The sequence below is a fragment of the Ranitomeya variabilis genome, chromosome 1 (genome assembly GCF_051348905.1).
Source record: "Ranitomeya variabilis isolate aRanVar5 chromosome 1, aRanVar5.hap1, whole genome shotgun sequence".
Classification (NCBI taxonomy): domain Eukaryota; kingdom Metazoa; phylum Chordata; class Amphibia; order Anura; family Dendrobatidae; genus Ranitomeya; species Ranitomeya variabilis.
In genome coordinates, this window is record NC_135232.1 from 493,976,068 (window position 1) to 493,990,414 (window position 14,347).

General features: G+C 41.1%; 1 protein-coding gene across 3 annotated transcripts in view; it reads right to left on the reverse strand.

The window, feature by feature from the left end:
• Positions 1 to 3,114: 3,114 nt before the first annotated feature.
• PCGF3 (polycomb group ring finger 3) overlaps positions 3,115 to 14,347 on the reverse strand; it is a 136,088-nt gene continuing 124,855 nt past the window's right edge. For 2 of the 3 annotated variants that reach the window (XM_077280938.1, XM_077280893.1), the window contains exons 6-9: positions 11,123 to 11,211; positions 7,556 to 7,693; positions 6,723 to 6,803; positions 3,116 to 3,559 (exon numbers count right to left, since the gene is read on the reverse strand). In XM_077280938.1, the coding sequence (XP_077137053.1) occupies positions 3,512 to 3,559; positions 6,723 to 6,803; positions 7,556 to 7,693; positions 11,123 to 11,211 (356 nt within the window). In that variant the 3' untranslated portion in view covers positions 3,116 to 3,511. Of the gene's footprint in view, positions 3,560 to 6,722; positions 6,804 to 7,555; positions 7,694 to 11,122; positions 11,212 to 14,347 lie in introns of all 3 variants that reach the window. The other variant, XM_077280845.1, reaches the window with a different exon arrangement.

Consider the following 14,347-nt stretch of genomic DNA (forward strand, 5'->3'; position numbering starts at 1 on the left):
AATACAGCTGTTCCATACACTGGTTGGTGGCCGCTGCCTAGTGCTATAGTTTGTCTCCCATTCAAATGGTAGTACTCGGCAGTGGATACTAAACAATGTATTCCACCCACCACATCAGAAGACATCAGCTGATCAGTGGGGTGCCAGGTGTTGAGCCCTCACCAATCCCATAATGACCTATCCTCATCAGTAGATTTGTCCCTGAAAACCCTTTTAAAAGAGCCTGTCATCCTCAAAATGCATTTTAAATGGATGCAGTGTTATAGACAACTTAGCTCCTACAAAAATCATACTAGCACTGTACCCGTTACTGGTGCAGAGCCTGAGAAAATAATTTATGTACAAATAAGGGGGCGATGGTGCACCATTACTCCCCCTCATATGCATATTAGGGGCCTTCCCCCACTTCTGATTGACAGTGCTCGCTTCCCAAAGCGAGCACTGTCTGGACGCTACCGGCTTGTGTGCGCATGTGCACTGCATGCCCCCAACCGGGCGCCTTCTCCTACCCGTCTTCTTTCTGCTGGTGCCACTCACTGTACCAATACATCCGGAAGTGTAGCGAGCGGCTTCATACAACTCTCTAAAGCTGCTCCCCAAACTTCTGGCTGTATTAGTGTAGCGAATGGCATCAGCAGAAAGAAGACGGGAAGGAGAATGCGCCCGGGAAGCGAGTACTGTCCATCAGAAGCAGGGAAAAGGCCCCAATATGCAAATGAGAAGGCAAAAGGGTGCACTGTTGCTCCCTCATTTGCATATGAATTAAAAAAACTATATTTTCTCAGGCACAACCGATACAGCGATAGCATGGTTTTTATATGGACCAAGTCCCTTACAACACCGTATAGACAATTTACAGTGTATTTTGGGGGTGACAGACACCCTTTATATCAAAAGAGGAAAAGGAAAGAAATCCGACATTTTCACAGCGCTGAAGACAAACATTTACTTAAAACTAGGCATTTTGCAAGTCTATTGCACATTTGCATTCCTGATGCTTTGACTCACTGTTATGGTTTGATGAAGAAAAAAAAAAAGAAGCTTGTTAAACATTTCACAATTTTATATGCCCGTAAATAAAGCTGGCCACTTAAACCTTTTCAATGGTAAAATAATATAGAAAGCTTAAAATAGAATAAATAATTTTATAAACTTATTTTTTCAACCCCACCAATCCTTATTAAATTTTCTCATATATTCTGTCAGAATTTACTATTTTTCCATATGAACTATATTAAACAAAAACGTATGTATACCTGGCTACCTTTCGCCTCACTGTTGCAGGATACAGTGAAGACATATAAATATTATTTTTGCAGACACAGTGCAGTAAAAGAAGTTGTAAAACCCCTTTCACTGAAAAACAATTGCCCACCTTCAAAAAAAAAAAAAAAAGTTCCGATACAATAGGCCAAGTGTGACTTGTGAGAACAGCACAGATGTATCAAATAAAATCTGACAAAAAAGTGCTTCTTCGCCCATTCTTAAATGTAACATTTACTTTGAAGTTCCAGGAGCAACAGTACAATGCACCTCACAGAGGCTTCCATTAATCCATCTCCTTCATGTGTCCCCATCTGCAGAATGGTGGCTCGATCAGTGCAAAACTAGCCTGTTTCATTTTTTTGCTTCGAACTTAAAAAAAAAAAAAAAAAAAAAAGGGACCAGACAATGGCGGATTGAGAGGGGGTAGTAGACTTTGTGGCATGGCATTCGACAAAATTAAAAACAAAAAAGCATGGTATTTTACGGCTGAGGTCGTTAGGTTAACATATAGCTATACAGTGTTGAGTTCGATCACTTTAGTAGGGAACTCTACATGCTCATCCAATTGGGAGCTGCCGGCCTGTACAGCTAGATCATTCATTTCAGCAAGAGGGTTCTTTGTAGCACCATATCAAATTCAAGTGATCCAATAGATAGTAGCAAAAATTGTGGATTGTTTCTTGAATAGATGCATTCAGTTTTCATGTAATACATTCTTTTACAGTTACGTGGTTCACTCTACAGGGAACCTGTCACCCCCAAAATCGTATATGAGCTGCGGCCACCAGCATCAGGGGCTTATCTACAGCATTCTGGCGTACTGATTTGGCCTGTTGAGGGCAGAGCAAAGTACTGCAGTGCGCAGGCGCCAGGAAAGGTCAGAGAGGCCCGGCGCCTGCGCACTGCAGTACTTTGCTCTGCCCTCAACAGGGCAGATAAAGTATGCCTGCCCCGGAGCCGCAGCAGGAAGACCAGAAGAGGACATGATTGTATGAAGATAGGAGGCGCCGGACCGGACCGCGACGCCCTTCGGATCGGACCGCAGCGGGACCGCCCCTGGGTGAGTATAATATAACCTTTATTTCTCATCTTTCAGGATACATCGGGGGCTTATCTACAGCATTCCAGAATGCTGTAGATAAGCCCCTGATGCCGGTGGCCACAGCTCATATACGATTTTGGGGGTGACAGGTTCCCTTTAAACCTCCCAATCAAAGAGGAACCATGAAACACCAGCAGGCACATGTCAGCCAGTTTCCTTGTGTTCTTCACTGACCAAATGTACTGCACCATGTGAATATATTATAAAGTTAGCACCAACGTCTCAAATAGGAACTGATCATCGTGATGTCGATTGATGCTGTCCGAGACCAAAACAGGCCTGCACTAACGTGATAAGCGGGAACGGGTGTACAACCATATGGCGCAAGAAGAGGGGCTTCTAATAATATTGCAGCAAAAGGCCAAAAGTGCACTGTGGCAAAAATCACAAATATAAGCACCAGTCAATATGCATAATCCAATCACTAATCTCTGCAAGTGATATTTCCCACCAAGCAAGAAATTCTCTGAACACCCCGGATTGGTTTTACAACTATGTTGGCTCAAATGTCTGCACTGGGCCACCAGCCTAAACATTTTCTTTTAAAGTATCTACAAAGTAAACTTAATAAGAGGGTTTTAATTGGAAATGATTTATAAAACCTTTTCACAATTAAAAAGCAATCTAAGGTAATTTGGTGTCAATCTTTTTTTATCTGTTCTATATATATATATATATATATATATATATATATATATATATATATATATATATATATATATATAGATATAGATATATATATATATATATATATATATAGAGATATATATATAGTATATATTTATTAATATATACGACGATCAATACATCTCAAAAACAAACCTGGATGTAGTCTGCAGCAAAGACATGAATTATCTATGAAAAGTGTTCAGTATTTGTAAACGCCATGCTGGTAGTGTCTTGAGTTGTGAAAAATTATCTCTTTTTGTACAAAAAGTAGAAATATTTTTTTTCCTGTCCAGAATTCTGGTAATTGTGATGCGCAAGAGAGACATTTTGAAGCGAAGAGGTTCTCCCGTGGTTCCGCTACAATCTTCTGGCTTGAATCCGATGGTACAGGTCCCATGTCACGAGTGGTGCACTCTGGTGGTGCCCATGATAGTCTCTGCAAAAACCTTGTCCAGACTGGACAATTAAGTTCTTTTACAGCAAGTCCATTTTCGGTCTGTAATGTAGCAATAGTGGCGATTTCTGAAATAGCAAAATTTCTATATTGTAAATGTCCGAACATTCATAAACTAACTTACCATAGCTAGAAATTGATTTAAAAAAATGACATATTTGGAAATATTAGGAATTTATAATATAATTGTGTGTCTCATTTAAAAGCAGGCAGTCCACAGCCACCTTTCTCTATAAACAGAGTGATGAATGAACCCATGCTGCAGATTAATTGCATTTTTTTCCACGTTACAGGTTCCCTTTAAATGCATATGTTGACCGCATTTCTGCAAAGAAGTATTTTTTAAACATTTTAAAATTGTTAATTTAGTTTCAGGAAACTGACAGAATATAGACATGTCAAAAGTTTTCTTAAGTGAGGCCAAACAAAGAGGCAGAGCACTCCGCTAAACTCTGTGCCCCATCAGCTGTGTTCCTCTTAGATCGGCTGACATTTAAAGAGAGTGTACGCAGTCATAGAAAATACAATGCTTTGCTTGGATCTCCGAAGACAGCCAAAAACAGATGATGAAAGGGCAAAAGTGCTCAGTTAGGTGCTATGCTTCATTTCAGCCATCGGATGGGGTCAAAGACCGAAAATTCTCCTCAATCAATACTTCTGGCATGTCACTACAACAAGGGTACAAGCTCACAGCTCAAAAAGTCCAAATGGAGATCCTAAAAAAACTTTCAAGCAGTCTGTGGTCCGAGTGTGGTGCACAAAGTGAGCGACATACACCACAACAAACCGGCTCCCAGCTCAAACCGCTTCAAAAAGAGTCCGCAATTAGGACAGTCTCCAGCACCAGAGGGAAAAAAAAAAAAAAAGGTAAAACGCATATCTAAAAAATGCTATCCATTGGCTGACGCGTTTCAGGATAAGAACCCTTATTCGTACTTGTGTACTCAAAACGTGCAAGCCAAATGGATAGCTTTTTTCTTTTAAACTATGCACATTTCTGAACATTCTTTATAATCCTATGCTATTAAGAAATATATGTTAACCTTTTTTTTCTCTTGTGCTGGAGACCGCCCTTCCATGGACTCTTTAAAACTGCAACAGGAGCGCCCACTGTCTCCCTGATAATTTGTCACACTTGTCCAGCCACCGATAGGAATCTTTTCTAATCATGCTCATGTTGTAGATTATTCTAATGACCTAAACCAGAAAACAAGTCTTGTTGTATGCTGGAGACATGCCTTTTCACTCGGGCAATGTAAACTCAGCATGTCCTAGATTCACCTCTTTTACAATCAATCAGGAGAAACCCTCCCTGCTAACAATAGGACATAAGAAGATGGAAGCGTCAGGATTGGGCATATTACCGGTATCTGTTGGCTTTTAATATCCTGGGATCACAATTCCTATCTCCTTGAACGGTCACCTTTACATATTTAAGACCCAAGGCTAAAATCTGATCTCAACTTCCTGCTTCTAAGGCCCCCCTCATAACCTAGCGATAATGGTCCTGAAAAAGTTTATATAAAATATATTAATCAGCAATCTTGCAGTTTTCACACTGGTCACTGTGGCTTTTTTTTTTTTTCTTTAGACAGTTTTCACTTCCTGTCCTATTAGGAAGCGTTTTCAGCAAAACTTCTTATCGTCAGAGGCAGGAAGGCACGAAGGGTAAAACCTATACAGCGCTGTTAACACAGGATCCATCAATCACAATAAATTAGGTCATAGCTGACCCTGCTCCCCTCCCATCACACAGACGTAATAGACGCTTCAATAGAAACGATATGGTCAAAGTCTGCTCAACATGGCTATGTACATGTGTTGTATCTGACTGTAACAGGAAGAGTAGACATGAGCGAATATCGTCGGATCCCTCCTTATTCAGCTTGCTAATAGAGCTTACCGTGTAGCTGCAGCGGGAACCCGGATACCTGGAGCGCTCCCGATAATCAGGGGTCTGGCGCCGCAGCTGTACCACACAGGCATGCATGTGTTGTGACTGTCACACAGCCGCGACACATACAGCTGAGGCACCGAACACCTGATTATTCGGAGCGCTCCAGGTATCCGGGTTCCCGTTGCAGATATTCTGTAAGCTCCATTAGCAAGCTGAATAAGGAGGGATCCTACATTATTCGTTCATGTCTAGTTAAGAGTCTAAAAAGCCACCATGGCCAGTGTGAAAGCTGAAATATTTCAATTATTTATTTATTTATTTTAAATACAACACCTTCTGTTGATACATTGCCTTTAAGTCAGGCACAAATCTGGCAGACATAACTTCTACAGATATACGACAACCTGATTTAACCTCTTTCCGTCATCGGGCACAATAGTACATCAATGTCGGACTCCCTCTGTTTGGTGCAGGTTCCGGCGCTGAGCAAGCACCTCTCTGGGCACATGACAGATGATCTATACAGCTGACATGTGCCCGCAACAGCCATGGGTGGAATCGTAATCCACTTGGGGCTGTTAACTAGTTAAATGCAGCTGTCAGTTTTGGACAGCGGCATTTAAACTCGCGCTTACCGGAAGCGTGTTGCTAATCCCGGCCATCAGTGACCACGTCACATGATCGTGGGTCACTGTCAGTTGGCTTGACAACCAGAGGTCTGAAGCAGACCTCCATGACTGTCATTGCCAAATTGCTATGAGCGCCACCCCGTGGAAGGCACTCATAGAAAGTGAGCATTTCTGCTACACACGGGCGATCTGATCGTCTGTGTGTAGTAGAGTCGATTCAAGTACTGCAGCTTCTAGTCTCCCATGGAGACTATTGAAGCATGCAAAAAGTGAAAAAAAAAAGGTTTCTTAAACATATTTAAAAAGTTTTAAAAATATAAAAGTTCAAATCACCCCCTTTCAAAATAAAAAAATCAAATCTACACATATTGGGTATCGCCATGTTTTGAACCACCAGATCTATCAATATAAAAAATAATTTACCTGATCACTAAACAGCGTAATATGAAAAAAAAATTAGAAACCGCAAAAAATGAAATACCTCCGGTCGTTAAGCTATGATTATAAAATGACTTATTATTTAACCCCTTAACTTTCATAAAATGTTGATATGTTATTGAGGGTATTCAATATTCCCACCCACCATATGTGTTCTTAGTTAAAATTTTACATGAATATAAATTTATGAAGAATAATCGAAGTTAAAGCCAAAAGGGAGTGATGGGAACATTTCCTACATAATTAATAAGAGGTACAAAATATTACCTTAAACCTCCATCTTGTGACAACAACAAATTTAAGTGTGTGATCTTTGCCCAGGATTTCTTCATTGCATAATATATCCAACTGAAATACAAAATTAAAAATATCTTACATGGGAAAACAGGTGAACCATCTGCAAACATTTGACCAGATTCTTAATATTTCATAAAAAAAAAATATAAAAACACAAATGTAAATTTTGGAAGTATTTTCCATCAACTAAAAATATACGGTAGTTTAGCTAGTGACTGACCAAAATAAGGCAGCAAATAAAAGTGCTGATTAAAAACAAAGGAATCCATAGCAAGAGCCGTTCAGTTCTACGACGCCAAAAAATCCTCATAAGACAAAAGAACCTTTGTACATAAGATTTAGGATTTGTATCCAATATGAGCTATTTAACCACAATATGTCCTTAGGATATATGATGGGTGGGGTGCGACACCCAGCACCCCTGCCGATCCGCTGTTCCTGTTGCCAGCGGTACAGAACTGCATAGTGGCCTTGGCCAGGTACTGCACATCCGCAACCTCCTAACTTGAATAAAGGGTAGACTAGCAGTCACAACTGCATTGACAGAGCTCTGCCATGGAGCTCCACAGCTCAGATCTCCCGGCTGCTGCTGGCATCTGGAACAGCTGATCGGCGGAGTGCCGGGTGTCGCACCCCAACTAATCAGATACTGATGACGTATACTAAGAAAAGTCCATCAACATAAAAGTCCCTTAAAACCTTTTTAACAAATTGCTTTTTTTTTATGTTTGTGCTTGTTAACTAACACTCCTGTCCAATTGCAATCCTTTTATGAAATTAAAAGGTTCACTGCTAGGTCTTACCTCATTAAAAGATGATAGATTGAGTTTCTTGGCAATGAACTTCTTCAGATGTAAAACTGTGGCTTGGGCCGAGCACCGTATCCATTTCCGCTTGAGTCCACGTAATTTGCTGCTATTGCATTCTAAGCATATACTGACCTTTAGAAAGGGAGAAAGAAAGCACAGAAGACACACAACTTAATCATTTACACTGCCATCCCAGATTTAACGCAGTGCCACTTAAGAAAGGGGAGAAGTAAACCAAACCTGACAGAGTCGCACCCCTACTGTTCTGCTTCCTAACCGATGAAAATAACCCTTCAAGCAGCTGGAGGCGTGCGAGCAGTGGTTACTTAGTACATTACGCTGAAACTCATGACTTGTCCAGGTCTAAATTGGGAGTCAACTTCTTAGATTCAGTGACATTGCAGCACTTTCCTTTGTATCTTTTACCAATTTCAAGCTACCACGCAGAAACACTGAGGCACTGTAGCAAAAAGACTGGCCAAACCATGCACACTCGCCTTTTGTGCCAAAATCAATGTCTTTAATGAAATCCAGCTTTACGTCCCTCAAAGCATCAGCTATATATAGAAAGCTGCTGAATGAAAGCGCTCAGCATGAACAAATACATAGGTCACACAAATGTCATCCTGCATTGTGTCTCCCTACAGCTCATTATACACATGCCCCATCTCTCAATCCTTTTAGCCAGTTTTAGATTAGTTATGTCAGTCCGCACTGAATACATGGGTCAGAAGATAAGGAAGAGGAGCTGGACGGATCCTCAGATCAGCTTAACAATTAGAAAAAAAAAAACATTACTGCCATTTTGGGGTTAGAGCAAAAATATATTTTTTTTCTACCTTTTAGACAGGGATAGATTATTGGCAATTTCTCAGCTGGCCATAAAAAGTCATTATAGGTTATCCACAAAGGAACATATGGCCTACAAACGTTCAACTGGATTGAGGCACCCTTGAAAACTTCTAGCTGGTAACCACCATGTGCAAGAGTACAATAATCAACACTTTCAGATGGCAATGATCTGCACCCTCAGCTTTTTTCTTATTAAGTGCTTGTTCACACGCTGAATTTTTTCCTGCTTGTTCTGTGTGTTTAAAGCAAACCTGTCACCCCCAAAATCGATGGGGAGGTAAGCTCACAGGCATCAGGGGCTTATCTACAGCATTCTGTAGATTATACTCACCCAGGGGCGGTCCCGATCCGATGGGTGTCTCAGGTCCGATACAGTGCCTCCCATCTTCATTCCAGTCCTCTTCTGGTATTCACGCCGCGGCTCCAGCGCAGGCGTACTTTGTCTGTCCTGTTGAGGCAGAGCAAAGTACTGCAGTGCGCAGGCGCCGGTAAGGTCAGAGAGGCCCGGCGCCTGTGCACTGCAGTACTTTGCTCTGCCCTCTTCAGGGTAGACAAAGTACGCCTGCGCCGAAGCCGCGGGGTGGAGACCAGAAGAGGACGTCATGGAATGAAGATAGTAGGCGCCGGAGAGGACCTGAGACGCCCATCGGCCCGGACCGCAGCGGGACCGCCCCTGGGTGAGTATAATCTAACCTTTTTCTCCTCTTTCAGGTAACATTGGGGGCTTATCTACAGCATTACAGAATGCTGTAGATAAGCCCCTGATGATGGTGAGCTTACCTCACCATCGATTTTGGGGGTGACAGGTTCCCTTTAAAGGTTCATACCCATCACCGTAAAAAATAAATATATATACACACACATATATATATATATATATATATATATATATATATATATATATATATATATATATATATATATATATATATATATATATATATACACCGTATATACTCGAGTATAAGCCGAGATTTTTGGCCTGAAAGTGCCCCTCTCGGCTTATACTCGAGTCTTGGTCGGCGGCAGGGTCGGCGGGTGAGGGGGAGAGGGCGCTGAGGCATACTTACCTGCTTCCGGGGCTCCTGGCGCTCCCCCTGCCCGTCCCACGGTCTCCGGGTGCTCTTCCCCTGTTCAGCGGTCACGTGGGACCGCTCATTAGAGAAATGAATATGGACTCCACTCCCATAGGGGCGGAGCCGCCTATTCATTTATCTAATCAGCGGTAACGGTGACCGCTGACAGAGGAAGAGGCTGCGGCACCGAAGACCAGCTGTCCGGGGGAAGGAGCGGGACGCCGGGAGCAGGTAAGTATGTCATATTCACCTGTCCGCGTTCCACACCCCGGGCGCCGCTCTGTCTTCCCGGCGTCTCTCTCTCCGCACTGACTGTGCAGGTCAGAGGGCGCGATGACGCATATAGTGTGCGCGCCGCCCTCTGCCTGATCAGTCAGTGCAGAGAGACGCCGGGACCGGACGCTGAGGAGCTGCAAGCAAGAGAGGTGAGTATGTGTTTTATTATTTTTATTGCAGCAGCACAGCTTTCTATGGCACGTCTATGGGGCAATAATGAACGGTGCAGAGCACTATATGGCACAGCTATGGGGCAATAATGAACGGTGCAGAGCACTATATGGCACAGCTATGGGGCAATTATGAACGGTGCAGAGTACTATATGGCACAGCTATGGGGCAATTATGAACGGTGCAGAGCGCTATGGGGCAATTATGAACGGTGCACAGCTTTCTATGGCACAGCTATGGGGCAATTATGAACGGTGCAGAGCACTATATGGCACAGCTATGGGGCAATAATGAAAGGTGCAGAGCACTATATGGCACAGCTATGGGGCAATAATGAACTGTGCAGAGCACTATATGGCACAGCTTTCTATGGTACAGCTATGGGGCAATAATGAACGGTGCAGAGCACTATATGGCACAGCTATGGGGCCATAATGAACGGTATGGAGCATCTATTTTTATTTTTGAAATTCACCGGTAGCTGCTGCATTTTCCACCCTAGGCTTATACTCGAGTCGATAAGTTTTCCCAGTTTTTTGTGGCAAAATTAGGGGGGTCGGCCTATACTTGGGTCGGCTTATACTCGAGTATATACGGTATATATATATATATATATATATATATATATATATATATATATATACACACATACACACAATGCCATGCCATTTTTTTCTCACACCCATTGATTTGCATTGGCAAGTCTCGTTCGATATACGAGGACAGATATTAATAGGATTGCCCTAATCCATTAAAGTCGCAGTTGAGTATCAGCCCTAGGGGCAAATATGTGAATGAGCTTTCTGACATCTCAAGCGCATGCTGCTTATTTGTTCCTTGCAGATTTTAACCTTCAGAGTTTTCGAAAATGGGCAGCATTCCATTCTTTTAGCATTTTTGCAGCATTTTTCACCCATGTAAAAAAATAAGAAAAATGCAGGTAAACACATATAAAAAATGCATATTTTAAGCAGCGTTTTCCTGCCAACACTGAGCACTTGGAGCAGATTTGTTTTCACCAAAAACCAATGTGTGCACAGAGTTTAATAAATTGTGAAAATCATGGACAAACTCCAACCACGGTGTTCTCACCTTTATCCCCAAGGGACCAGGCATCCCGAATGTGTTAGGACAAACAGATTTGAAGTGAAATAGTTAAGAACATGAAACGTATTGCTGTGTATACCTGTTCATCGCTTCTATGATAGTCATGGTCTTCTTCTTGTTTTTCTTCTGTTGCATCTTTAGTTGTGTTTTCCTCAGGTTTTGCCTCACCTAGAATATAGGAGAGTAACACACAAGGGTAACTAAACTGAATGTTATTGTAAAATTATGATGTAGGAAAAAAAAAACAACTTCTATATATATATTATTGCGGATTAACTCCTTCATGACTACAATTGAGGGTTTTTTGCACTTTCTTTTTTTTCCTTCCCTCCTTCCAATAACTATAAACTTTTTATTTTTCCATAGACAAAACCATATGATATGAGGCCTTTTTTGTGTGGAACAAGTTGTTCATTTTTCCATAAAATGTACGGAATAAGGGGAAGAAAAAAGTTGAAATTTGATTAAAAAACTATTTCATCATTCCATTGTATTTTGTGATTTGTCTTTACGGCATTCACTAGGTGTGAAGAAATATGGTAATACGTTTGAATATTTTTTTTAATAATTATTATTTCAGTGGTTTAAAAAAAAAGAAAAAAAATGTGAGATATATATATATATATATATATATATATATATATATATATATATATATATATATATATATATATATATATATATATATATATATATATATATATATATATATATATATATATATATCAAAGAAATACACCAGTGCCTCACTGGCGAATTTTGTATGCCAAGGTGCATGGCAGCTGAAAGATGTGCAAAATGTATTAAGAGGCACAATTTTCCAACTGACTTTTGTTATAATTAACCCCTTCACCCCGAAGTCTGTGTTCACCTTCCTGACCAGGCCAAATTTTTAACCACTATCAATTAACCCCTTTACCCCCGAGGGTGATTTGCATGTTAATGACAGGGCCGATTTTTACAATTCTGACCACTGTCCCTTTATGAAGCAATAACTCTGGAACGCTTCCATGAATCCAGGTGATTCTGACACTGTTTTTTCGTGACATATTGTACTTCATGTTAGTGTTAAAATTTCTTTGATAAGACTTAAGATTATTTGTAAAAAAAAACAAAAAACTGAAATTTGACGGAACTTTTGAAAATTTTGCAATTTTCCAACTTTGAATATTCATGCCCTTAAATCAGAGTTATGTCACACAAAATTCTCAATAAGTAACATTTCCCACATGTCTACTTTACATCAGCACAATTTTGGAACCCAATTTTTTTTGCTAGGAAGTTATAAGGGTTAAAAGTTAAACAAAAGCGATTTCTCATTTTTACAACACTATTTTTTTTTTTTAAGGGACCACATCACATTTGAAGTCACTTTGAGGGGTCTATATAATAGAAAATACTCAAAAGTGACACCATTCTAAAAACTGCACCCCTCAAGGTGCTCAAAACCACATTCAAGATGTTTATTAACCCTTCAGGTGTCTCACAGGAATTTTTGGAATGTTTAAAAAAAATAAATTAACATTTAACTTCTATTCACAAAAATTTAAGTCAGACATCCTTTTTTTTATTTTACTAAAGGTAACAGGAGAAATTGGACCCCAAAAGTAGTGCAATTTGTCCTGAGTACGCCGATACCCCTTATGTGGGGGTAAACCACTGTTTGGGCGTATGGCAGAGCTCGGAAGTGAAGGAGCCAGATTTTACGGTTATGATTTGCACGTGAGAGCCCATGAGGTGCCAAAACAACAGAACCCCCCATAAGTGACCACATTTTACGAACTACACCTCTCAATTAATTTATCTAGGGGTGCAGTGATCATATTGACACCATGGGTCTGTCATAATTTTATATCATTGGGCAGTGAGGACAAAATAACTACATTTTTACCACAAAAATTTTGTTTTAGCCAAAGATTTTACATTTTCACACAAGAAGTGGGTAAAAATGGCAACAATATTTGACCTACTGAACGTGGCAATACCCCATATGTGGCTGTACATTGCTACTTAGCTATGCGGAGAGACTCGAGAGGTACGGAGCATTATTTGCCTATTCAAGTGAATGGGTCTGTGCACATCAGTGTTTCCACACGGTCGCATCTTGGCACCGTCCAGGTTGAAAACAAATTATCCCCCAGACATGGTATAGTATATTGTGGTTTTATTATTTTACTTTTATTACAGGAGATCGAGGGCTTCACTGGAATTAGGAGTAATAATAAAAATGGAAAACTGTGTTTTGTTTTATTTTGTTTATTTCAAACTAAAGGACTTTATTCTGGCTGTGATTTTATTTAGCATACAACTATAGGATTAGTAATGGATAGGTATCTTATAGATGCTTCTCCATTACTAAGCCGTGGGCTGGATGTCACCAGTGATATCAACCCCACAAATATTTCCCCACTTGCTACCGCTACAGGGCAAGCGGGAAGAGCTGGGCAAAGCGCCAGAATTGGCGCATCTAATGGATGTGCCTTTTCTGGGCAGCTGCCGGCTGCTATTTTTTGGCTGGGGGGGGTCAATATTCATGGCCCTTTACAAGCCTGGGACCCCAGGTCGTTTTTTTTTTTATTATGGCATGGGGACCCCTCTATTCTTGATATCCAACCTTGCTGAAGCTGACAGCTGAGGGTTGCAGCCCCCAGCTGTGAGTTTTGTCTGGCTGGTTATCATAAATAGGGGGGAGCCCACGCGTTTTTTGTTTTTTTTTAATTACCGGATTTATTTACAGCGGAGGTGGCGGCTGATGAATACTCCCATCCTCCGCTCCTGCTGTCACTGCTATTAGCAGCAGCAGGGCTAGGCTGATGGGAGTAATAGTCCCATCAGCCGCCGTCTGCTGTCTATTTTATCACTTAAATATAACTCTCATCATTCTGTCCTGCCGCACCGATCGTCGGCAGAGCAGGGAAGAATGATGAGAGCCGTGTTCAGCACCCGGCGCCAAGGAACAGCACTTACTGTAACGCTTCTTCCCTGGCGCCCGTCCGTGTGATACGGATACGGCACACGGTTGCCACACGTATTACACACACGGACACTGACAACTCCAGTACCGGAAATATCAGGACGTGTGAAAGAGACCTTATAGCGGGTTTTTATGTTCGTCTGCTGTTACACACTAAAAGGCGCATTTTATTGCAAAAAAATGGTTTTTGTATCACCATATTTTGAGAGCTATAATTTTTCCATATTTCGTCCGACAGTCATGTGAGGTCTTGTTTTCTTCGGTACGAGTTGATGTTTGTATTGGTACCGTTTTCGGGCACATGACATTTTCGCTTTTTATTCCGATTTT